Raw genomic sequence first — 26,506 nt, forward strand, 5'->3', positions numbered from 1 at the left:
GTTTTATATTTTTACAGATCCTATGTTTGTTCCCATACCATCAAGAAAAGGATCAACAACAGACTCGTTGTCGTTAGGTTGGACCAAACCTCCACCTGAGCTTGAACAGTATATTGGTTACTATGTTCTTTATCTTGAAAATCCCAAGACTGGTGAGAAAAAAGAAACAGTTGTCCAAGCTCCATCCTCAGATTATTTATTTACAAAACTCAATCCTTCAACAGGATATAACTTTACTGTAAGTATTGGTCTATCAGAGTTTAATCCCATTATTTTGAACATATAAAAGTAGGTGGGTATTAAATGGTATAAACTGACTTGAAGGCAAGAGTAATTGATTTGGCATGTGTTTAGGTTGAAATTATATATATATATTTTTTTCCACAGATAAGAGCCTGTATGGATGTATATAATGATCAGAGTAAAGACTGTGGTCCATTTGCGACCTCTATAATAGGTAACACAATGGTAGGAGTCCCAGATTCTATAGCTGATCTAACAGTTAAATGCATTCGAGATCCTATAACCCATTCCAACAATGTTCAAGTCAATTGGAAACCACCAGCTGAAAGCCCCGTGGAAAAATACGAGATTTTACTCAAGGGTAGTGCCTTTTATTTTAATGAGGAGGGTCAGAAGAAGTATGACAGTTTTGAAAAATACAAGATTGTCAATGAGTCCATTCGACAGTACATGTTCCAGGGAGTCAAACCAAACACCAATTATAGCATGAAGGTAAGTTGTTATTACTATTGACATTGGCTGTTCAATTTATGCATGGATGTGGTGGTGCAAGAGGTAAATGCAAGGGTAATGGGTCAGAGATTGAGATGGTTAAAGAAAATATAGAAAAGTGGGAGATAAGCCAGTTGTTGTTTGCTGATGACACTGCACTTGTAGCAGGATCAGAAGAGGGATTGAGGAAGTTAGTGACAGAGTTTGGGAAGGTGTGTGAAAGAAGGGAGTTGAAGGTAAATGTGGGTAAAAGTAAGGTGATGAGAAGTACAAGGGGAGAAAGTGGCAGCAGACTGGAGATGAGTATTAAGGGAGAAAGACTGGAGGAAGTGGATGGTTTTAAATGCTTGGGTGTGAATGTGGCAGGAAAGGGATGAGTGGAAATTGTGGTAGAATGTAGATTGAGAGAAACAAGTAAATGCCTTGGGGAATTAAAAAGTGTAGTGAGATATAGACATTTGGGAATGGATGTTAAGAAGAGATTGTATGAAAGAATGATTGTGCCAACAGTGTATGGGGCAAAAACATGGAACATAAGAGAGGAGGAGTTTGAATACATTTGAGATGAGGTGCCTGAGAAGTATGATAGGGATTACTAGGCTGGATAGAGTGAAATACTAGGGGGTGAGGAGGAGAACAGGTGTGGAAAGGGAATTGGGAGATAGGACTGATGAAATAATATTGGGATGGTTTGGACACATGGAAAGAATGAGTGAAGAAAGATAATAGTAAAAGAGGTGTGGAAGGCAGAGGTAGAAAGAGTGAATATGAAGGGGCGTCCTAGGATGAGATGATGGATGGGGTAAAAGGGGCATTGTGAAAGAGAGGAATGTTTGTTGAGGAAGGACAAGAGAAGACAGAAGATAAGGGTGAATGGATGATGCTGTGATGCATTAGGGGGAGTGGGTGGGGGGGGGGATGTGGGGTTAGGAAGTTTGTGTGAAAAATAAATTGATGCAGCCCAAAGGTATTTCTCCCCATCTTCTCCATTTCTGCATGAGGGGGCGGAGAGGGGGGTGGTCACCGAGCTAAGATGAGTGGGTGGATGGGAGTGAAATGAGAAGGAATGAAATGGGTGGGAGTGGGTACATGCCTTTTGACTTGGCTACCTCCCTGGTAAGGGGGAAAAAGCCCTTGGTATATAGATACACAGATAGTTTACAAGCATACTTATATGATCATTGAATATCTAGGTGTGTGCAGCTTCAAAACGTGGCTGTGGTTCTTCGATGACAGCCATTTGCTCAATGCCAGAATCTGTGCCCAACAACCAAGAAATGAGCAGATTTTTCTGGTGGATGTACAACAAGAATGATCGCATTGTTTTGAAACTGAAGCTCCCAAGGGTATCTGAAAGAAATGGAACAGTCTGCTGTTATAGGTATGATATTGTCTCGTTGTATCTTTAACTACTTCAGTACAGACATATAGGTGTCATGAGGCGTGAGTGGGTACTTGAGGATGCTGGCATTGGCATCTTGATTGTATATATATTTTTTGTAGTTGTACATGAGTTCTCTGGATTCTGTGAACTGGTTTGATCATGTTTTCTGCATTTATTATTACTCAAAGTAAAAGAGGAAAAGTAATACAGCAGTGACTTTATATTTTATAATACAAGTAGTGTGACGAATTGTACATAGGCAGCCAATGCTGCGTGCAAGAATTTGACTTGTACTGAAGTGGTTAAAGATAATGGAATTATGTGCTATCCAGTAAGAATGGATTTGTGATGAAGCACTTTGATGCATTTGATTTATTTATTTTTATTTTATTTTTTATTTTTTATTCATTCAATATATATATTATTATTATTATTATTATTATTTTTTTTTTTTTTTTTTTTTTTTTTTCTTTTTAAGCTTGTTATTTTCAGTGAATCCTGAAAATTATTTGCCAAGCTGTAGTCATTAATCTTATAACTGTCTTTCACAAAAATATTTTTTTCAGGGTTGTGGTTGTAAAGTTGGCTCATGGTGCACGTGTAGAGGATTTACCTAAGCCGGAAAATGTATCGTTCAAGACATATGAGGAAGTACACGAATCAGATGGTACTGGTGCCTATGTAGCAGAAATGTTCTCCGGGTATGTTTTCCAACTCTTAATCCCACCCCCCACCCCACCCAAAAAAAAAGAAAAAAATAGCCATCATGCTTAGCTACCTCACAGACAGCTAGAGCTGGTTTATCCCCACTCTTTCATTATATGGCAACACTCCCACCATCCACCTTTATCATCCACTTGAAAAAAAAGACATGAAGCAGATAAGAAGACTTAACATATCAGGCTGTCTCATTCCCTTATATGTCTACAACAACTCTCCTTCCACTCCTCTTTTATCTTGGCTCCTTTTCCCTTCGACCCCAGCCTATTGCATGGGTCAGAAGCAATGCAAGACCACTCCTACATATACCAAAAGGCCCTTTCCCCCTTATAGGGTGAAGAGGCCATTTAGTTTTTATCATACATACATACATACATATACCAAGGCTTTTTCCCCCTTACAAGGGAGGTAGCCAAAAAGGGAAAGGCATAAAAACACTCCCACCCATTTCATCCCTAAATACACTCCACACCCCTCCTACCCTCCCTCTCATCTGAGCACCTCCTGGATGACGGGTCATCCCTGCACCCTGCCCACCGCCCTGGGTCAGAAGCAGTGTCGCAAGACACAGCACATCCACAGCAAGGCCGCTTCATTTAATCGGCGACCCCCCCTCTCTGTCCCCCCTTGCATATAAGGAGAGGACGGGGAGAAATCCCTTCGGGCTGCGTCAAAATTTACTCACACATACTACCCCACCCCCCACCCCCCCGCCCATTCCTCCTCATGCAATCACAACATCATCCATATACAACCATTCTCCACTCACCTCTGTCTTCCGTCCTCTCCCTTCCTTCCTCAACAGACATTCCCCTCTTCCCCAAAGCCCCCTTCACCCCATCCATCCACCTCATCCTAGGACGTCCCCTCATGTTCACTCCCTCCACATCTGCCTTCCATACCTCTTTTACTAGTCTTTCTTCACTCATTCTTTCCATGTGTCCAAACCATCCTAATATTCTTTCATCAACCCTATCTCCCAAATCCTTTTTCACCCCTGTTCTCCTCCTCACCTCCTCATGTCTCACTCTATCCAGCCTAGTAACCCCCACCATACTTCTCAGACACCTCATCTCAAACACATTCAAACTCCTTCTCTCTTCTTCTCTTATGTTCCACGTTTCTGCCCCATACAGTGCTGTTGGCACAATCACTCCTTCATACAGTCTCCTCTTCGCATCCATTTGAGGTTATGCAGATTTATGGGATAGGAGGAAAGCTTTTGGGAGCTGTCAAGAGTTTTTATGAGAGTAGTAGAGCTTGTGTCAGGATTAGAAATGGAGAGAGTGAGTGGTTTGAAGTAAAGGTGGGACTTCGTCAAGGATGCGTTATGTCGCCCTGGCTGTTCAACTTATACATGGATGGGGTGGTGCGAGAGGTGAATGCTAGGGTAGTGGGTCAGGGATTGGAGATGGTTAAAGAAAATGGAGAAAAGTGGGAGGTGAGCCAGCTGTTGTTTGCAGACGACACTGCGCTTGTGGCAGGGTCAGAGGAGGGATTGAGGAAGCTGGTGGCAGAGTTTGGGAGAGTATGTGATAGAAGAAAGCTAAAGATAAATGTGGGTAAAAGTAAGGTGATGAGATGTACAAGGGGTGAAAGTGGCAGTAGACTGGAAGTGAACATTAAGGGAGAGCGACTGGAGGAAGTGGATAGTTTTAGATACTTGGGTGCAAGTGTAGCAGGAAAAGGTGGAGTGAAGGTGGAGATAGAATGTAGATTGAGAGAAGCGAGTAAATGCCTTGGTGGATTAAAGAGTGTAATGAGGAATAGACATTTGGGAATGGATGCGAAGAGGAGACTGTATGAAGGAGTGATTGTGCCAACAGCACTGTATGGGGCAGAAACGTGAACACAATGTACCACCATAAATCACTTATTCATGATCAATCATTCAGTTCTTATGTGTAAATAAAAAACAAACTGATGCCACAAAAGAGACCACAAACTACTGGAGTTTCCCTGTTGAATGTCTGGACCTTTTTTATGTGAAAAATACCTATGTAAATCTGTGAACACAGAACCTGCAAATGTGTGGGGTGTGGGGGTCACCTGTATATGGCTTTGGATTCGCATGTTGAATGACTGTTATTCTGTTTCAGGCATACAATGAATGAGCAGTATTTGTATCTCGGTGATGGGGAGGTAGTTGAATCTGGTTCTTCAGAATGTAGTGTTTGCCTTGTGGGGCGGGCAGCTGCTCGTCGAATGTCGAGGGCCTCAGTGCCTAGGGGACTCCGAAGGTCTCTTTTATCCATAGAAACACCCCCACCACCATCCGATGGTCAACTCTCCCGAGATTCAAATTACACTGGGTTCCTGGAAGTTACAGGTGCTTTGATAAATTTAGTTTTGGTGGATCGTACATTCATCCTTGAGTACTACTTACATGTTTTCATTGTGCTGTGTAGTTCTTCAGGATTTAATGCATTTATTGTTTTGATTTTAGTCAAGGTGGAAGGGCATCCTCAGCCTGCCTACAGCAATTACTTCACTGCCATTCGACCAATTGAAGAGCTTCCAACCGGCAACTACGACAGTGCGTCGGCCACAGAAGTGCAGGTGATTGCAGTGGCAGCAGGTCTTTTCACGTTCCTACTTCTTCTCACCATCGGTTTGTGTGTGTGCCTCTGCTTCTACAGGAGAAAGAACAAGCATCTAGAGGATGAAGTGGAAGTTGCCGAGAGTCTTTCTGGGTCCTTAGGGTAAGTACTTCCATAAATGGCTAGTTGTTCTCAAGTTTTCATACATATATAGTTTTAGTCAAAGGAATTGGACTGAGGCATTGACTTAAGTGATATAATTTGTATCTTATAGTTTCTTCTACCTTTGGCTGTTATAAAAAAAAGAAAAATTAATTTCCTCATCCCACACTCTTTCTATTTTCCCCTATTTCTCCTCCTGGCTCTCTTCCATCATTCCAGGGTTCCTTTGACATTCACCTTCCCTTCACATCTCCCAGTCTCCATTCTTCCCTCATCTTTCTTTTCTCTCCTCTTTTTCTCTCCTCTCCTCTCTCTTTCTCTCTCTCTCCTCCTCTCCTCTCCTCTCTTTCTCCTCTTTCTCTCTTTCTCTCTTTCACTCTATCTCTCATATTTGCACACACACACAGAATACTCATGGAGTTGGTCATGAGACCCAGTCTATACAAGATGTAAATAAACTTGCATAGCTGATTGTTCCCATCTAACTTTAACAGGTGTTTTGTACATATGCTTCTCTAGGGTTTATGCTCATAAGTTGACTTATATGTATGTATGCAGGCGCATATTCAGATCTCTGCGTCGTTCCCACACCTTGATGTCCCAGCCTGCTATTGATGTCAAGCCAATCCCAAGGGAGGAGTTGGTGCCAAGTTACATTGAAAAGTTGAAGGACTCAGAACTTGGCTTCCGAAGGGAGTTTGAGGTATGCCTGTCAGAAGTAAGGACATTTCTTTGAGTAGGCTCTTACGCATGACAGGGCATACATATATTGGCAGAATTATTTCTTTATTTGTATACATAATGATTTAAGTTTGTTTATTCTTAGCATGGCATATAGAAAACTGAAGAAGCTTTTTTTTGATTGGGTTGTATATTAATGGCATGGCGAGGCAGTTCAGCTGACGTTGCTACGTGAACATACTTTTTGTAAAAGGTGTTCATTTTCATATTATCTGCATGGCAGGGGATTCAGGTGAACACACATGAAGAATCATGTGAACAAAAAAAAACAGTTGAACAGTTCTTTGGACAATGTGTATGATAGGATATATTCCTCTTATTTTATTCATAGTTCTGTAAGGGACCAAGAGGTAATCCTGCAAGATGGATGTTGGAGAGAACTACCTCCTTGCTGCCCATCTTCAGGACCTGACAACACCTTCACCTACATCTGGGCTGACATACAATCTCCTGACTGGGCCTAAGATGTCTAACAATTTCACCTATACCTTTTCCACCTTTTCACATAAAGTGAACTGACAACCTGTATCAACTACCCTCCTCCTGTTTCTTTAAGCAGATGACATAGAAACTGTCCCACACTAATACAATACAGACAACAGCCCTGAGTTTCTTCCTAAAGAAATCTGGAAGGGCCCAAGGACTGTTGCCATTGTTGCCATTCACTGTGGGGGCTCCAGGTTTCCAGTCCGTGAAACTTGAGGCAACATGGTTCATCTGACAACTAACAGCCTTGACATGAAGAGACTAATGGTCTCGAGTTTTTTTTTTATGAAACAGTGGTCTTCTTTATGGGCATGGTAGGAATAGTTTCTTTGTACTCATTTCACAGACTTTTGGGCATTTGGCATGGAAATTTGTCAGCATTTAAGATATTACTAAAGGTCATTTACTCGGAAAATGATAAATGGGTCAGCATTATAATGTAGTTTTACTTTATTTGTTTTTATATATTTTCATCAACTTTTTTGGGCATGTTTAATGACAAGGTCTTTTATTTATATTCTTTCACTTATATTATTCTAAGTGTTATGAGACAGGTATTTGGGGGATGGATGCAAAGAGGTTATATGAAAGTGTGTTTGTACCCATGGAGTAGAGACTTGTAACATAAAGGAGGCAGAAAGGTGTAAAGTGCATGTTTTTCAGATGAGGTGTTTGAGAAGTATAAGAATGTAAGGAATGGTAAAGGGTGAAATTTAAAGGTAAGGCAGAGAACAGGGTGGGAAGAAAGTTGTTATTTAGGGTAGCATAAGGTACTAAGGAGGTCAGGGCACGTAGAGAGAATGAATGAGGAGATAGTAGCAAAGAGAATGTGGAAAGCAAAAGTAGATGGGGTGAGCTCGAGAGGATTCAATTTATCCATTACCCCAGGTCTCCAGGAAACCAGCAGATGCCTCCTGTCAAGACCATAAATCATTTAGAAAAGAAATATTGTGTTGTAGTCTGAGTGCTGTTACTGTGAGGTATTCTGCCTTCTGTGTGTGGTTGCTGAAGAGGAAGAATAAGTGGAATGGATGGAATGAAAGTAGCTTTAGTTGCACATGGAATGTCTGTCAAATAGGAAAGAAAGACTATAAAAGATAAGAGTAAATAGAGAGTGAATGGCTGAAGGGATGTTGGGTCACTGTAGTGAAGTGGAGAGAACCCAGCTCTGGGTGTCGGGCTGTGCTGTGAAAGCTGTGCCTTGCTGCATTGCTTTCATGGTGGGGGACAGCATGACCCTTCATCCCAAGGATGCTGAGATGGGAGGGATGGTTGAACGGGTTTTACTTGTTTTTATTGTGGGTGTGTGCTTTAACTCCATCAATCCCCTTATATAAGAGAGGTTTCAGTACATATACATTCTAAGGCTGATGTGTTTTCTTTATACAGCAAACATGGAATCATTGTATACTTCTATATTGCCATGAGATCTTGCATTTATATGGTATGTATATGAATAAGTTTCATTCCTTACAATTCTTTCCCATTTTTATCTTTGTCAGACACTGCCAGAAAAATTCTACGATCGAACCAGCCGAGCTTCAGACATGCTTGAAAATGCTAACAAGAATCGCTATCCAGACATAAAGGCTTACGACCAGACGAGAGTGAAGTTATCCCAGTTGAATGGTTCCATTGGGACAGATTACATCAATGCAAACTTTGTTATGGGATACAAGGAGAGGAAGAAGTTTATTTGTGCACAAGGTAAAACTTTTACAGCCAATGCAGCTGTCAGCATTTGTAACAAAAATTCAGTCTGATAAATTTCATATAGTTTATGTTTTCTAGACAAAATTAATAAGACTGAACTTTTATTTAAAATTTTGTACCTTCATATTTCATTGTCATAAACTTTACTTTGATTCAAGTGTGGCCTCTAACACATAAGGTAAAGGTGACAGCATTTTATCACACCTTACCTCTTGGCATATGCTCCTTGTTTTTATCTTTATTTAAGAACTTCAACTTTGTATATTCTTTTTTTCTATCTTCTTTCTGTGTGAAGAAAAATTTGTTAAAGTGCCGAAGGCAGAGGTGGAGGGAGTGAACTTGAGGGGATAACCAAGGATGAGATGGATGGATAGGGTGAGGGGGACATTGGGAAAGAGGGAGGTGTCTGTTGAGCAAGGAAGGGAGAAGGCAAGAGATAAGGGTGAGTGGAGAATGACTGTATAGATGATACTGTGATGCAGGAAGGGAGTGGACATGTGTGAATGATATTTTGATGTAGCCTGAAGGGATTTCTCCCCATCATCTCTTTTCTGTATGAAGGGATGGAAAGGGTAGTGGTTATTGATTAAGTGAAGCAGCCTCGCTGTGAGCGTGCTGTGTCTTGCATTGCTTCGGATCCAAGGCAGCGGGCAGGATACAGGGATGACCTGTCATCCATGAGGAGCTAAGATGAGAGGGAGGAAAGGGGTGGATGGGAGTGGGTATTTGCCCTTTGACTTAGCTACCTCCCTTGTAAGGGGGAAAAGCCCTTGGTATATAGGTAAGATATATATATATATATATATATATATATTTTTTAAGCTGCTTTTGTTGTTTGTGACACTTTCTTCCAGTTATTTTGATTTTAATTAAAACACAAAAAGTAACACTGAAGACAGGGCTATCATGTAGCAGTTCACAGCAGAACTTAAAGGTAGTTGATGGAGATGGTAGAGGTGTATATTACCCAAAGGAGTAAGAGCTGCTAGGTATAAAGTTGGTTTGTTTTAGATTAAGATTTGGTTGATAGTATGTGAACTATCTTTGTCTAATGAGAGCAAATAGGTCTTGTTCAAATGGGAATAGAGCAGACATAACCTAAAGCCATTTGGGTGATAGGGTAGACTAGAGTATCTTAAGTTACCTCTATGAGGAAAGATTTGTTTCCAGACCTAAAAAGATTGCTGCATGACTGGTGCATAGGGTTGCTACTAGTCCTTAAAGTAGTGTTTGTTACTATCCACTCCATACTACTTTCTTTCTCTTTCTTTCTCCATTTGGAGTTACTGACATGAAGATATTTAGATTTTGATATTTTCCAACAGGTCCCATGGAAGCCACAGTAAATGACTTCTGGCGGATGATTGTGGAGCAGGGTTGTGGTATTTGTGTCATGTTGACAAACTTGGAAGAAACTGGCAAGATCAAGTGTGTCAAATACTGGCCAGAAGCAGGTGACCCAAAAACATTTGGCAACATCACAGTACACTTAGTCAAAGAAAAAGCACATGCAGGTGTGTTATCTTCATAAACAGTAAATATTGATGTGAGATGGTTTTGTATGATCTTATCAATCCATCTGTTGTCCCAGGTTTCTGTAGCATGAGGCCCACAGCTCCCAGGTAACCAGGTGCATGGTATATATGATCTTTTGACTTTGCCTACCTCTCTTGCAAAGAGCTTAAAGCCCTTGGTATTTTGTTGTACTCGTATGTGTCTGAAGACTGCTGAAGAAGTGAGGTACTGTAATAGTGGACTGGCTGGCAAGGTTGTTTAATGTGTATGTAAGGAAGGGTAGAGTACCAGAGGACTGAAGGAGTGCCTGTATAGTTTTGTTTTACAATGGAAAATGGGACAAATGTGAATGTAGTTTTTTTTTTTTTTTTTTTTTTTTTTTCCCATAGATTTGGAAGGCATTGTAGGAGGTTTTGTAGGTATGTGTAATTGGGGGAAAGCTGTTAGATCAGTCAAGGGTTTTACAAGAGTAGTAGAGCCTGTGTTAGAAATGGAGAAAGCGAATGGTTTGAAGTAAATGTGGGACTGTGACCAGGATATGTCATGTTGCCATGGCTGTTCAATGTGGGTGGGGTGGTACGGAGGTAATGTGAGGGTAATGGGCAGGAGATTGGAGATGGTTAAAGAAAATGGAGAAAAGTGGGAGGCGAGCTAGTTGATGTTTGCCGATGACACTGCAGTCATAAAAGAATGCTGGACCATAGGGATGTCATGAAAGTCCATAGAATGTGAACCATATAAAACTTGTGTGGTTAATACCTTCTATGGTGTTGATAAGGAGTACTCTGGAGCTTATTACAAATACAGTATATGGAATAGCAGGGAGTCTGTCACAATACTCTTTTTGTGTAAGGTCTTGACCTGAATATAGACATGCTATGACATTGATACCCCGTCTGGGGTATTGGCTGCTCCCCGTCTGGGGTATTGGCTGCTTGTTATTGTGGCAAAGTAGCATGCAGTCGATACTTTAGGGTCTATATGGGGCGCCCCTACGGACCAGAGCCACACATCATTTTGTCTATGATAGAAGTAATTCTGTTCATAGAGAAATGATGACACTTTTATACTACGACTGTCCCTCCGTTATGCTGTCCCCCAACCCCTTGTTGCTGTCCTGTACCATTTCTCTGAGTATTCTCTTTCTGATTGGGGGAATTCCCTGTGGTGGGGGAAAAGAATACTGCCACCAAGTTTTCCCACTTGGATCGTAAGAGGCGAGAAGAAAGGGACGGGGAGAGGGACTAGGCATCCTTCTCCCTGTAGCCCCAAGGGGCAATTACCTAAAATGAAAAGAAAAGGCATAAGGGGTGCTGGCGGGCCTCGGGCCAGCACCCTAAGGTTTGGGTCTTTTAATGTGCGTGGATGTGGTACAGATGAGAGTAAAAGGGAAGAGATAGGTAGTATGTTTGTGAGAAGAAAGTTGGATGTGTTGGCTTTGAGTGAAACTAAGTTGAAAGGGAAGGGTGAGTGTATGTTTGGGAGTGTAAGTGGGAGGTTATCAGGAGTGAAGAGAGGGCGAGGGAGGGAAGGGGTGGCTATTCTAGTAAGTGAGGAGATAGGTAAAGGGGTAGTGGAGTGGAAAGAGGTTTCCTCAAGGATAATGTGGATGAAGGTGAAACTGGGAAAGGAGATGTGGGTCTTTGTAAGTGCATATGGGCCGGGCAGTGAGAAGAGTATAGAAGAAAGGGAGGCCTTTTGGATAGATTTAAGTGAGTGCATAGAGGGTTTAGGAAGAAATGTCAATGTAATAGTACTGGGAGACCTTAATGCTAGAGTGGGAAATGGTCCAATCGATGGAGTGGTTGGGAAGTGTGGAGTTCCAGGAAAGAATCGTAGTGGAGAGTTGATGGTGGAAATGTGTCTAGAAAGAGAGCTGATGATAGCAAATACAGTGTTTCGGAAGAAAGTCAAGCATAAGTACACATGGGAGAGGGTGGTGGAGGGAAGGGTGGTAGATAGAGCGCTAATGGATTATGTAGTGGTAAATAGGATTATGATAGGAAGAGTTAAGGATGTACATGTGCTAAGGGGAGAGGGTGGGGGAATATCAGATCATTTTTTGGTGGAAGGTAAGTTGAGAGTGGAGGATAGATGGAGAAGGAGGAAAGGGACAAAAGGTAGGGAGGTTCTTAGAGTGAACTCCTTGAATGAAAAGGAAAAGGAGAAGGAGTACGAAAAGAAGCTGAAGGAGGAGTGGGAGGGAGTTAAGGATAGAGCAGAGATGGGTGTGGAGGAGGAATGGGGATGGTTCAAGGAGGGAGTCTTAAAGTGTGCAAGGATGGTGTGTGGAACAAGAAGGACAGGGGGAAATAGAAGAAAGGGTAGTGAATGGTGGGATGAGGAAACAAAGAAGGTTGTAGAAGAGAAGAAGCGAGCATTCACAGATTGGTTACAAAAGAGGACAGGGGAGTCATATGAGACGTACAAAGAAAAGAAAAGAGAAGTAAAGCAAAAGGTAAAGGAGGCAAAGAGGAGAGCAGATGTGAAATGGGGTAGGAGTATGACAGAAAATTTTGAAAGTAATAAAAAGATGTTTTGGAAAGAAATTAAGAGAGGAAGAGGAGGTGAATCAAGTAGGGAAGAAAAGGTAAAAGGTACAGATGGAGAGTTGATAATGGAAGAGATGGCAGTGAGGGGAAGATGGGCAGAATATTTTAGGGAGTTGCTGAATGTGAAGGAGGATAGGGAGGGAAAGATAGCTGCAGTGGGAAATACGAAGAAAATGAGAGTGATGAGTGAGGAGAATGGAGGAGAAATAAGGAAGGATGAGGTGAAGGCAGTTGTAAAGATGATGAAAGCAGGTAAGGCACCTGGTCTGGATGGATGTCATGCAGAATGTCTGAAAAAGGGAGGTTCAGTGATGGTGGACTGGTTGGTGAGATTATTTAATGTTTGCTGGAGAGAGGGTAGAGTACCGGAGGACTGGAGTAGTGCCTGTATAGTTCCTCTTTACAAGGGAAAAGGGGACAAGTGTGAATGTAGTAATTTCAGAGGGATTAGCCTGTTGAGTGTAGTAGGGAAGGCTTATGGGAGAATCTTAATTGAGAGGATTAGGAGAGGAACAGAAGGAGTAATTGGTGAGGAACAGTGTGGATTTAGGACGGGTAGAGGTTGTGTAGATCAGATCTTTGTGGTAAGACAGATATGTGAGAAAGCTATAGGAAAGGGGAAGGATGTTTTTTGGGCTTTTATGGATCTGGAAAAGGCTTATGATAGGGTAGACAGAAAGGCACTGTGGGAGGTTATGCAGATTTATGGGATAGGAGGAAAGCTTTTGGGAGCTGTCAAGAGTTTTTATGTGAGTAGTAGAGCATGTGTTAGGATTGGAAATGGAGAGAGTGAGTGGTTTGAAGTAAAGGTGGGACTTCGTCAAGGATGTGTTATGTCGCCCTGGCTGTTCAACTTATACATGGATGGGGTGGTGCGAGAGGTGAATGCTAGGGTAGTGAGTCAGGGATTGGAGATGGTTAAAGAAAATGGAGAAAAGTGGGAGGTGAGCCAGCTGTTGTTTGCAGACGACACTGCGCTTGTGGCAGGGTCAGAGGAGGGATTGAGGAAGCTGGTGGCAGAGTTTGGGAGAGTATGTGATAGAAGAAAGCTAAAGATAAATGTGGGTAAAAGTAAGGTGATGAGATGTACAAGGGGTGAAAGTGGCAGTAGACTGGAAGTGAACATTAAGGGAGAGCGACTGGAGGAAGTGGATAGTTTTAGATACTTGGGTGCAAGTGTAGCAGGAAAAGGTGGAGTGAAGGTGGAGGTAGAATGTAGATTGAGAGAAGCGAGTAAATGCCTTGGTGGTTTAAAGAGTGTAATGAGAAATAGACATTTGGGAATGGATGCGAAGAGGAGACTGTATGAAGGAGTGATTGTGCCAACAGCATTGTATGGGGCAGAAACGTGGAACATAAGAGAAGAAGAGAGAAGGAGTTTGAATGTGTTTGAGATGAGGTGTCTGAGAAGTATGGTGGGGGTTACTAGGCTAGATAGAGTGAGAAATGAGGAGGTGAGGAGGAGAACAGGGGTGAAAAAGGATTTGGGAGATAGGGTTGATGAAAGAATATTAGGATGGTTTGGACACATGGAAAGAATGAGTGAAGAAAGACTAGTAAAAGAGGTATGGAAAGCAGATGTGGAGGGAGTGAACATGAGGGGACGTCCTAGGATGAGGTGGATGGATGGGGTGAAGGGGGCTTTGGGGAAGAGGGGAATGTCTGTTGAGGAAGGAAGGGAGAGGACGGAAGACAGAGGTGAGTGGAGAATGGTTGTATATGGATGATGTTTTGACTGCATGAGGAGGAATGGGCGGGGGGGTGGGGGGTGGGGTAGTATGTGTGAGTAAATTTTGACGCAGCCCGAAGGGATTTCTCCCCGTCCTCTCCTTATATGCAAAGGGGGACGGAGAGGGGGGGTCGCCGATTAAATGAAGCGGCCTTGCTGTGGATGTACTGTGTCTTGCGACACTGCTTCTGACCCAGGGCGGTGGGCAGGGTGCAGGGATGACCCGTCATCCAGGAGGTGCTCAGATGAGAGGAAGGGTGGGAGGGGTGTGGAGTGTATTTAGGGATGAAATGGGTGGGAGTGTTTTTGTGCCTTTCCCTTTTTGGCTACCTCCCTTGGAAGGGGGAAAAAAGCCTTGGTATATGTATGTATGTTTGTAATAAAATCAGATGTTTTGGAAAGAAATTAAGAGAGGAAGAGGAGGCGAATCAAGTAGAGAAGAAATGGTAAAAGATGCAGATGGAGAGATGATAATGGAAGAGAAGGCAGTAAGGGGAAGATGGGCAGAATATTTTAGGGAGTTGCTAAATGTGAAGGAGGATGGGGAGGGAAAGATAGTTGCAGTGGGAAATGCTAAGAAAATGACAGTGATGAGTGAGGAAAATGGAGGAGAAATAAGGAAGGATGAAGTGAAGGCAGTTGTTAAGATGATGAAAGCAGGTAAGGCACCTGGTCTGGATGGATGCCATGCAGAATGTCTAAAAAAAGGAGGTACAGTGATGGTGGACTGGCTGGTGAGTTTATTTAATGTTTGCTGGAGAGAGGGTAGAGTGCTGGAGGACTGGAGGAGTGCCTGTATAGTTCCACTTTACAAGGGAAAAGGGGACAAGTGTGAATGTAGTAGTTTCAGAGGGATTAGCTTGTTAAGTGTAGTTGGGAAGGCTTATGGGAGGATCTTGATTGAGAGGATTAGGAGAGAAACAGAGGGAGTAATTGGTGAGGAACAGTGTGGATTTAGGACGGGTAGAGGTTGTGTAGATCAGATCTTTGTGGTAAGACAGATATGTGAGAAAGCTATAGGAAAGGGGAAGGATGTTTTTTGGGTGTTTATGGATCTGGAAAAGGCTTAAAATAGGGTAGACAGAAAGACACTGGGAGGTTATGCAGATATATGGGATAGGAGGAAAGCTTCTAGGAGCTGTCAAGAGTTTTTATGAGAGTAGTAGAGTTTGTGTCAGGATTAGAAATGGAGAGAGTGAGTGGTTCGAGGTAAAGGTGGGACTCGTCAAGGATGCGTTATGTCGCCCTGGCTGTTCAACTTATACATGGATGGGGTAGTGAGAGAGGTAAATGCAAGGCTAGTGGGTCAGGGATTGGATATGGTTCAAGAAAATGGAGAAAAGTGGGAGGTGAGCCAGCTGTTGTTTGCTGACGACACTGCGCTTGTGGCAGGATCGGAGGAGGGATTGGGGAAGTTGGAGACAGAGTTTGGGAGAGTATGTGATAGAAGAAAGCGAAAGATAAATGTGGGTAAAAGTAAGGTGATGAGATGTACAAGGGGTGAAAGTGGCAGCAGACTGGAAGTGAGCATTAACGGAGAGCGACTGGAGGAAGTGGATAGTTTTAGATACTTGGGTGCAAATGTGGCAGGGAAAGGTGGAGTGAAGGTGGAGGTAGAATGTAGATTGAGAGAAGCGAGTAAATGCCTTGGTGGATTGAAGAGTGTAATGAGGAATAGACATTTGGGAATGAATGCTAAGAGGAGACTGTATGAAGGAGTGATTGTGCCAACAGCACTGTATGGGGCAGAAACATGAAACATAGAGAGGAAGAGAGAAGGAGTTTGAATGTATTTGAGATGAGGTGTCTGAGAAGTATGATGGGGTTTACTAGGCTAGATAGAGTGAGAAATGAGGAGGTGAGAAGGAGAACAGGGGTGGAAAGGGAGTTGGGAGATAGGGTTGATGAAAGAGTATTAGGATGGTTTGGACACATGGAAAGAATGAGTGAAGAAAGACTAGTAAAAGAGGTATGGAAGGCAGATGTGGAGGGAGTGAACATGAGGGGACGTCCTAGGATGAGGTGGATGGATGGGGTGAAGGGGGCTTTGGGGAAGAGGGGAATGTCTGTTGAGGGAGGACGGGAGAGGACAGAAGACAGGGGTGAATGGAGAATGGTTGTATATGGATGATGTTGTGATGCATGAGGTGGAATGGGCAGGGGGATGGGGGGGTGAGGTAGTATGTGTGAGCAAAATTTGACGCAGCCTGAAGGGATTTCTCCCCGTCCTCTCCTTTTATGCATGGGGGAACAGAGAGGGGGCGTCGCTTATTTAATGAAGCAGCCTTGCTGTGGATATGCTGTGTCTTACGACACTGCTTCTGACCCAGGGCAGTGGACAAGGTGCAGGGATGACCCGTCATCCAGGAGGTGCTCAGATAAGAGGGAGGATGGAGGGGTGTGGAGGGTATTCAGGGATGGAATGGGTGGGAATGATTTTATGCCTTTTCCCTTTTGGCTACCTCCCTTGTAAGGGGGAAAAAGCCTTGGTATATGTATGTATGACATTCATTGCTCTGGAGGAGTATATGGACATTTATGGAGTGTACATGTGTTGTATGTTTTTTGTATGGAATGTTAGAAAGCACCAGGTATTGGTAGTTGGTATTCAAGTAGAATGCTGCTGGTGTTGTTTTCATGATGCATTTTTTGGGCTGTGTTGTGTGTGACCATATGTTATGACTGGTCGTAAAGCAGTTTTTTTCCCTTCAGACTACATGGTACGCACCCTACGGGCGGAATGGGGTGGAGCGCCACATGACAGCGAGAATGATAATGCCAAGGAAGAGACGGCCATGACCCCTCCCAAGCATTGCCATGAGGTTGTCCAGTACCACTACCTCATGTGGAAAGACTTCATTGCTCCAGAGCATCCTACAGGAGTCCTTGCCTTCATCAGACGTATTAACCAAGTTTATTCCCAAGACAAAGGGCCTTTGCTAGTACACTGCAGGTTTGTTGAAACAATTATTTTATTTTATTTTTTCATTCTCTCCCCCCTTGTAAGGGGGAAAAAGCCTCTGGTAGTGATATGCTAGGAACTTGAACGACACCCCTGCATACCAGAGTTACAGCATTCTTTTATGATTCAAGACTAATCTCCATTAAGAGAGGCAGAGAAGAATAGTTTAAATGTGTTTGAGATGAAGTTAACTTTGGCTTCCTCCCTTGCAGGGGGGAAAGCCCTTGGTATATGTATGTATGAGATGGTGTGTGAGAAGTATGGGAGGGGTTAAAAGGTTGTATAGAATGGGAAAAGAGGAGGTGAAGAGGCAAGCAGGGATGGAAAAGGAAATGGGAGATAGGGTTGATGAAAGAGTATTGGGATGGTTTGGACACATGGAAAGAATGAGAGGAAAGATAAGTAAAATAGGTGTGGAAGGCAGAGGGGGATGAAGTGAAGATGAGGGGACAACCAAGGATGAAATGGATAGATGGGATGAAAGGGTCATAGAGCAAGAGAGGAATGTCTGTTGAGCAAGGAAGGGAGAAGGCAGATAATGCAAGGAAGGGAGGGGCTAGGGGGCTGGGGATTGTTTATGTGTGAATGATGTTTTGACTGTCCAAAGGGCTACTTCCCTTTTGAAGGAGGTGCCCAAGACTGGGGGGGGGGTGTCACCAATTAAATGAAGCAGCCTTGCTGTGGATGTGCTGTGTCTTGCTGCCTTCCTTCTGACCCAGGTTAGTTGACGAGATGCAAGAATGACCCATCATCCAGGAGGAGCAAGAAAAGAGGGAGGGAAGGGTAGTGAATGGGAGTGGAGTATGTGGGGATGAAATGGGTGGGATTGGATTTAAGCCCTTGACTATCTCCCATGTAAGGGGAGGAAAAGCCCATGGTATATGTATGTATTATTATGCTAATATCCATTCAAAGTGTACTAATATGTTTCCTTTCTTTTGTAAACAGCGCTGGTGTTGGGCGCACTGGAACTTTGGTAGCACTGGACTCCTTAGTATTGGAACTGGAGGAGGAAAACCAAGCGTCCATTTTCAATTTCATTTGCGATCTTAGACATCAGAGAAATTTCTTAGTTCAATCACTGGTATGTTGTCTATGTTTTATTATTAGTAGTATATTTTCACCAGGGTTATATTTTCATTCATTGAATTTGTATGCATAAGAATACTTGTAGACATATTTTTAGTTATTTGTCATGCATTTTGATTCTTGTCAAAATGCATGTCAAAAAGGAGCCAAGATAACAGGGAGGGAAGGGGGTGGATGGGAGTGGAGTATATGGGGATGGAATGTGTGGGAGTGTTTTTTGGGTACCTCCCTTGTAAAGGGGGGAAAAAAAACTTTGGTATATATATTTGTAATGCATTTTGATTCTTATGTAATAAAAAAAAAATTGTCCCACAGAAACAATATATTTTTATCCATCGGACCTTGATGGAGTATGCACAGTTTGGGAATACAGAACTGGAGGAAGACAAGTTGAGGGAGGTATACAGCAACCACACACACCATAACAGTATGGAAGAGAGTTCACCCCTGGAAAAGGAGTTTGAAGTAAGAATTTGTCAAGTCCCTTTGTTTTTCCTCCTCCCCTTCCTCCTCCTCCTCCTCCTTATCCTCCTCTTACTCCTTTCTCCTATTCTTTCTGCACCTCCTCCTCCTTTATATCTCACTTGTTATCATCTGTATGTGTTTATATATATATGTGAAGAAGACTAGGAAAAATATGGATGGAGGGGAAGACTTGTCCCCATATGAGTAAATAAAGAAGACAAGGAGAAATCCCTTCAGGCTGCATCAGTTTATCATCCATACACAACCGTTCTCCAATCACACTCATCTTCCTTCTTTGCTGAACAAATGTTCCTCATTTACCCAAAGCCCTCTTCGCCCTATCTATCCATCTCTTTCTTGGTCCTCCCCTAAAGTTCACTTCATCCACTTCTGCCATCCACACTGTTTTTCTTGGTGCTAATCTTTCTTTACTCATTCTTTCCATGTGCCCAAACCATCCTAATATTCTTTCATCAACACAGTCTTCCAGCACTCTTTCCACTGACACTCTCTCCTTGCTTCCTCATTTTCCACTCTATCCATCTTCATGACCCCACCATATTTCTCAAATATTTAATCTTGAACACATATAAAATTCACCTTTTTGCTTCCTCTACATTCCAAGTCTACCCTGTACAGTGTCATGGGTATAATTACCCCTTCATATAGTCTTGTCTGCATCCATCCTTAGATATCTATAAATTATGAATCCTTTTAATTACCCCAAGACATTTACTTGCTTCCCTTCATCTACAGTTTACCTCCACCACTCTTCCATTTTCTGTGACCCTAATAAGTCATCACCTCTTCTAGCCTCTCTCCTTGAAGGCTTGCCTCAACCTTAATGCCACCCTCTCCCCTTGTACATCTCTTCACCTTACTTTTGCCCACATTTATTTCCAGTCTTCACCTTTCACATACCTTCCCAAACTCTGCCACCAGCTGCCTCAGATCCTCCTCTGACCCAGCCACAAGCAGTGTCACTATTCTTGACCTTTAGGACGCATGAGTCAGTGTACACACCCACTCCAAAAGACTTGCTCACCTTTCTTGTATCAATGCCATGTTCTGGGGAATTACCAAGCAGGTTTAATAAATTATTCATAATTGGTAATGTTTGGATAATGAAAGGATATAGTCTACATTCTCATTTACTCATAGTTTCTGTTTGTTATGACTGCTTCAATGCACTGGTTTTAGTGGTGCTTTAATAGTATATATATACTATAACAATTGTAGATACTTTATAAATGGTGTTCCTACACCTGTATAGGTCTTTTATGTGGGTTGGTGAGGGAGTGTCTGAATGATATTTTGACACAGCCCAAAGGAATTTCTCCCCATCTTCTCTTTTTCTGCACGAGGGGACAGATAGGGGAGAGGTCACCAATTAAATGAAGAATCCTCGCTGTGGATGTGCTCTGTCTTGATATATGCTTCTGACCCAAGACAGTTGGCGAGATACAGGGATAACCTCTCATCCAGGAGGAGCCAAGAAAAGAGGGTGGAAGGGGGGGGTGAATGGGAGTGGAGTATGTGGGGGTTGAAATGGGTGGGAGTTGATATTTGTCTTTAGCTACCTCTCTTGTGAGGGTGGAAAAAGCCATTTGTATATGTATGTATATTTTTCTTTTTATTCACAGCGCTTAGGCAAAGTTGTGGAGGACCGCAAAGCTTTCACAATTGCTACAAGTGATGAAAATAGGCCAAAGAACCGGTACGATTTTGTACTACCCTATGACTCAAACCGAGTTATCCTTGCACCGCTGCCCTCCAGGCCAACTGCAACCTACATCAATGCGTCGTTCCTTGCAGTGAGTAGACTTCAGTTGTAAATGAGATGTATTTTTATCATTCAAAATAGCTCTTGGTGTATGAAATGGTTAGTTCATATGACAGTCTTTGGCAGAGTAACTAGGAGAGAACTTGCTGAAATTTTAGACTTATGGAAACAACCTGTTCCAAGAGAGAGGTGTCCAAGTGATGAACTGGCATTATTGATGGTAAAAATATAACACACAAATGTATGAATGTAAAGAACAAAGGGATAGTTTCCACATGGTAAGTCATAAAAATGATGTATATGATGTGGGTGAAAAGGGTGAGGAAGCACTTCTTACAGATAATTAGTTTATATATATAAGATTTTTAGAGACTAAATGCTTTCAGATTTAAGTACTTTATGCAGTTATAGACTAACTGCTATTGAATTTTTTCTCTGCAAATGTTCCAGTATTTATACTCGTATGCATTTCATCCATGAAACTTATACCATGTGTTCTTGATGTCAGGGCTATGATTTGGCGGAATCATTTATTGTTACACAAGACCCACTGGAAAACACAGTAGCGGACTTCTGGCGAATGGTCTTTGATCAAGAAGTCAACACAGTCGTCATGTTGTCTGAGGTAAGGATCTCTTTATTTATAGCTTGTTTTTAGATTTGTTTTATGATTTTTCGTATGATTTCCCAAATTGAAGTAGGAGTCTGATTCATGTAGGTGTCAAACATAGAACTAGTGTGTTCATTCCTAGCATACGACGAGGGTGACATGGGTGTCATGAGGCACGAGTGGGTGTATGAGGGTTCCGGCATTGGTGTCCTGATTATGTTTAATTTGTACTTGTAGCTGAGTGAACCCCATACTCTATAAACAAGCTTGATTGCATTTTCTGTAGTTATCAACATTCACAGTGAAAGAGAACAAGTATGAAAGCTGTAACTTTGTATTTTATAATGAGCATTTTGTAATGCATCATTGACTCATCATACAGCAGGCAGTCTAATATGTGTATGAGTATTCAACTCATATTGAAGAGGTTAATTATACATATATATACCAAAGGCTTCTTCCCCCTTACATGAAAGGTAGCCAAAAAAAAAAAAAAGGCATAAAAACCACTCCCACACACTCCACCCCATCCACCCCCTCCTTCCCTCATTTCTTGGCTCCTCCTGGATGATGGGTTATACCTGCATCTCACCCACTGCCCTGGGTCAGAAGCAGTGTCACAAGACACAGCACATCCACAGCAAGACCACTTCTTTAAATCAGTGGAACCCCCCCCCCACACACACACACACACTCTATCCCCACATGCAGAAATGGAGAAGACAGAGAGAAATCCCTTCAGGCTGTGTCAATTTATTTTTCTCACAAACTCCCTCACTCCCCCCCCCCTCATGCATCACAGAATCATCCATACACAACCATTCTCCACTCACCCTATCTTCTGTCTTCTCCTGTCCTTCCTCAACAGACATTCCCTTCTTTCCCAATGCCCCTTTTACCCCATGCATCCATCTCATCCTTGGTCACCTCCTCATGTTCACTCCTTCCATCTCTGCATTCACACCTCTGGGGTATTGGCTGCATGTTATTGCGGGGTTAAAAGCTGCTAAGTAGCATGCAGCTGATACTTTAGGATCTATATGGGAAGCCCCTATGGACTAAGCCACACATCATTTTGTCTGTAGTAGAGGAAATCTATTCACAGGGAAATGATAATTATACTGTGACTGTCCCTCCATTATGCTGTCCCACCCACTCTTGTTACTGTACTGTACCATTTCTCTGAATATTCATTTTCTCATTTTGCCAAATCCTGTGGTGGGGGAAAAGAATGCTGCCTCTAAGTCTTTCCACTTGAGTCATATAAGGCAACAAAAATGGGATGGGGATAGGACTAGGCATTCTCCTCCCTGTAGCCTCAAAGGGGACATTTCTAAAAAAAAAAAAGTAAAGGCATAAGAGGGTCTCAGAGGAGTTTTCCAACCAGTACCCTAAGGTTTGGGACTTTTAATGTGCATGGATATGGTACAGATGAGAGTAAATGGGAAGAGATAGGCAGTATGTTTGTGAGAAGAAAGATGGATGTGTTGGCATTGAGTGAAAACAAGTTGAAAGGGAGGGGCAAGTTTGAGTTCGGGGGTGTAGTTGGAAGGATCTCAGGAGTGAAGAGAGGATGAAGGAGGGAAGGGGTGGCTATACCAGTAAGTGAAGAGATAGGTAAGTGTGTAGTGGAGTGGAAAGAGGTTTCTTCAAGGTTAATGTGGATGAAGGTGAAACTGGGAAGGGAGATTAGGGTTTTTTTAAATGCATATGGGCCTGGTAGTGAGAAGTTTAGAGGAAATGGAGGCTTTTTGGATAGGTTTAAATGAGTGCATAGAGGGATCAGGGAGAAATGTCAGTGTAGTTGTATTTGGAGACCTTAACCACTTCAGTACGGGACTTAAATCTCGTGGGCAGCAGCCAATGCCAGCCGTATGACGTGTCGTAATAATACTCGCATCATAAAATATACATACATATACCAAGGCTTTTTCCCCCTTCCAAGGGAGGTAGCCAAAAAGGGAAAGGCACAAAAACACTCCCACCCATTACATCCCCAAATACACTCCACACCCCTCCCACCCTTCCTCTCATCTGAGCACCTCCTGGATGATGGGTCATCCCTGCACCCTGCCCACCGCCCTGGGTCAGAAGCAGTGTCGCAAGACACAGTACATCCACAGCAAGGCCGCTTCATTTAATCGGCGACCCCCCCTCTCCGTCCCTCTTTGCATATAAGGCGAGGACGGGGAGAAATCCCTTCGGGCTGCGTCAAAATTTACTCACACATACTACCCCACCCCCCACCCCCCCCGCCCATTTCTCCTCATGCAATCACAACATCATCCATATACAACCATTCTCCACTCACCTCTGTCTTCCGTCCTCTCCCTTCCTTCCTCAACAGACATTCCCCTCTTCCCCAAAGCCCCCTTCACCCCATCCATCCACCTCATCCTAGGACGTCCCCTCATGTTCACTACCTCCACATCTGCCTTCCATACCTCTTTTACTAGTCTTTCTTCACTCATTCAATATAGTCACCGCTTATATTGATCGTTCTCTCTTTCACCCGCGAATTTTGAAAACCACAGAGAATGGGATTCAGGGCGCATTTGGGAGAATGTAAAAACACAGGGGCGACTACAATAAATATAATCAAGACGCCGATATGGCAGCGTCGCGAATCCACTTGCTCCTCATGACGCCTACGTGTGCGGCACCGTATGGAAGGGGTTAAGCTAGGGTATGAAATGAACCAATAGACAGAGTGATTGGTAAGTGTGTTTTTCCAGGAAAAAATCATATTGGAGAGTTGATGGAGATGTGTCTAGAAAGTTGATGATAGCAAATACAGTGTTTAGGAAGAAATTCAAGTGTACACATGGGAGAGGGTGGTGGATGGAAAGATGGTAGATAGAGCTTAATGGACTATATAGTGGTAACCAGGAGTATAATAGGAAGAGTTAAGGATGTACATGTTCTAAGGGGAGAGAGTGGGGGAATATCGGATAATTTTTTGGTGGAAGGTAAGTTGAGAGTGGAAGGTAGAAGGTGAAAGATGAAAAAGAAAGAAGGTAGGGAGGGGCTTAAAGTGAACTGCTTAAATGAGAAAGTAAAGGAGTACAAGAAGAAGCTGAGAGAGTAGTAGGAGGGAGTGAAGGATGGAGTAAACTAGGAGTGGAGGAGGAATGGGGATGGTTCAAGGAGGGAGTCACTAGGTGTGCAAAGAAGGTGTGTGGGACAAGGAGGACAGGAGGAAATAGAAGGAAGAGTAGTGAGCAGTGGGATGAGGAAGCATAAAGGTTGTAGAAGAGAAGAAGCGAGCTTTCACAGACTGGCTACAAAATAGGACAAGAGAATCATGTGAGAGGTACAAAGAAAAGGGAAATTAAGCATAAGGTAAAGGAGGCAAAAAGGAGAGCAGATGTGAAATGGAGTAAGAGTATGACAGAAAATTTGAAAGTAATAAAAAGATGTTTTGGAAAGAAATTAAGAGAGGAAGAGGAGGCGAATCAAGTAGAGAAGAAAAGGTAGAAGGTGCAGATGAAGAGAGAATGGAAGAGAAGGCAGTGAGAGGAAGATGGGCAGAGTATTTTAGGGAGTTGCTAAATGTGAAGGAGGATAGTGAGGGAAAGGTAGTTCCAGTTGGAAATGCTAAGAAAATGACCGTGATGATTGAGGAAAATGGAGGAGAGATAAAGAAATGTGAGGTGAAGTCAGTTGTTTAGATGATGAGAGCAGGTAAGGCACCTGGGTTGGATGGGTGTCATGCAGAATATCTATTAAGAAGAAAAAAAAAGGTACAATGATGGTGGACTGGCTGGTGAAGTTATTTAATGTTTGTTTAAGAGAGGGTAGAGTGGCAGAGGACTGGAGGAGGCCTGTATAGTTCCACTTTACAAGGGAAAGGGGGACAAGTGTGAGTAGTAGTTTCAGAGGGATCATTTTGTTAAGTGTAGTTGGGAAAGCTTATGGAAGGGTCTTGATTGAGAGGATTAGGGGAGGAACAGAGTGAGTAATTGATGAGGAACAGTGTGGGTTTAGGACAGGTGGGGTTGTGTAGATCAGATTTTTATGGTAAGACTGATATGTGAGAAAGCTTTAGGAAATGGTATGTATGTTTTTTGGACCTTTATGGATTTGATAAATGCTTATGACAGGGTAGACAGGAAGACACTGGGAAGTATTGCAGATATATGGGATAGGAGGAAAGCTGTAAGAACAGTCAAGAGTTTTTACAAGAGTAGTAGAGCTTGTGTTAGAATCAGAAACGGAGAGAGTGAGAGGTTTGAGGTAAAAGTGGGACTTCACCAGGGATGTGTTATTTTGACTTGGCTGTTCAGTTTATACATGGATGGGATGGTGCAAGAGGTAAATGCAAGGGTAATGGGTGGAGGGTTGAGATGGTTAAAAAAAAATGGAGAAAAGTTGAAGATATGCCAGTTGTTGTTTTCTGATGACACTGCACTTGTAGCAGGATCAGAGGAGGGATTGAGGAAGTTAGTGACAGAGTTTGGGAAGGTGTGCAGAAGAAAGAAGTTGAAGATAAATGTGGGTAAAAACAAAGTGATGAGATGCACAAGGGGAGAAAGTAGCAGCAGACTGGAAGTGAGTATTAAGGGAGAGAGACTGGAGGAAGTGGATAGTTTTAGATACTTGGGTGAAAATGTAGCAGGAAAGGAAGGAGTGTAGGTGGAGGTGGAATGTAGATTGAGAGAAGCAAGTAAATCCCTTGGATTAAAAAATAGACATTTGGGAATGGATGCTAAGAGGAGATTGTGTGAAGTAGTGACTGTGCCAATATTACTGTATGGTGCAGAAACATGGAACATAAGAGTAGAGGAGTTTGAATGTGTGATAAGGTGCTTGAGAAGTATGATAGGGGTTACTAGGCGAGACAGAGTGAGAAACAAGGAGGTGAGGAGGAGAATGGGGGTGGAAAGGGAGTCGCAAGACAGGGTTGATGAAAGAGTATTGGGATGGTATGGACACATGGAAAGAATTAGCAAAGAAAGATTATTAAAAGAAGTGTGGAAGGCAGAGGTGGAAGGAAAGAACATGAGGGGGCAACCAAGGATGAGATGGATGGATGGGGTAAAAGGGGCATTGAAAAAGATGAGAATGTCTGTTGTGGAAGGATGGGAGAGAACAGAAGATAAGGGTGAATGAAGAATGGTTGTTTATGGATGATGCTGTGATGCATGAGAGGGAGTGGGTGGGGGATGGGGGTGAGGGAGTACGAGTATGTATAAGAAATAAATCATCTTTTCTGCATGAGGGGATGGAGGGGGTCACCGATTTAATTAAGTGGCCTTGCTGTGGACATGCTGTGCCTTGTGACACTGCTTCTGACCCAGGGCAATGGGCAAGATGCAGG

General features: G+C 42.8%; 1 protein-coding gene across 6 annotated transcripts in view; it reads left to right on the plus strand.

The window, feature by feature from the left end:
* The window catches only part of Ptp69D (Protein tyrosine phosphatase 69D), a 51,326-nt gene that overhangs the window by 16,231 nt on the left and 8,589 nt on the right, over positions 1-26,506 (plus strand). For 4 of the 6 annotated variants that reach the window (XM_076188143.1, XM_076188147.1, XM_076188144.1 and 1 more), the window contains 14 exons: positions 18-238; positions 388-735; positions 1,929-2,116; positions 2,686-2,820; positions 4,939-5,168; positions 5,286-5,541; positions 6,100-6,259; positions 8,271-8,475; positions 9,807-9,995; positions 16,990-17,230; positions 18,188-18,323; positions 18,644-18,793; positions 20,437-20,607; positions 21,085-21,201. In XM_076188143.1, coding sequence (XP_076044258.1) covers positions 18-238; positions 388-735; positions 1,929-2,116; positions 2,686-2,820; positions 4,939-5,168; positions 5,286-5,541; positions 6,100-6,259; positions 8,271-8,475; positions 9,807-9,995; positions 16,990-17,230; positions 18,188-18,323; positions 18,644-18,793; positions 20,437-20,607; positions 21,085-21,201 — 2,747 coding nt within the window. The remainder of the gene's footprint in view (positions 1-17; positions 239-387; positions 736-1,928; positions 2,117-2,685; positions 2,821-4,938; positions 5,169-5,285; positions 5,542-6,099; positions 6,260-8,270; positions 8,476-9,806; positions 9,996-16,989; positions 17,231-18,187; positions 18,324-18,643; positions 18,794-20,436; positions 20,608-21,084; positions 21,202-26,506) is intronic. The other 2 variants (XM_076188146.1, XM_076188148.1) reach the window with 1 other exon arrangement.

The sequence above is a fragment of the Oratosquilla oratoria genome, chromosome 7 (assembly GCF_046742065.1).
Source record: "Oratosquilla oratoria isolate Oo_2021 chromosome 7, ASM4674206v1, whole genome shotgun sequence".
NCBI classification, from domain to species: Eukaryota; Metazoa; Arthropoda; class Malacostraca; order Stomatopoda; family Squillidae; genus Oratosquilla; species Oratosquilla oratoria.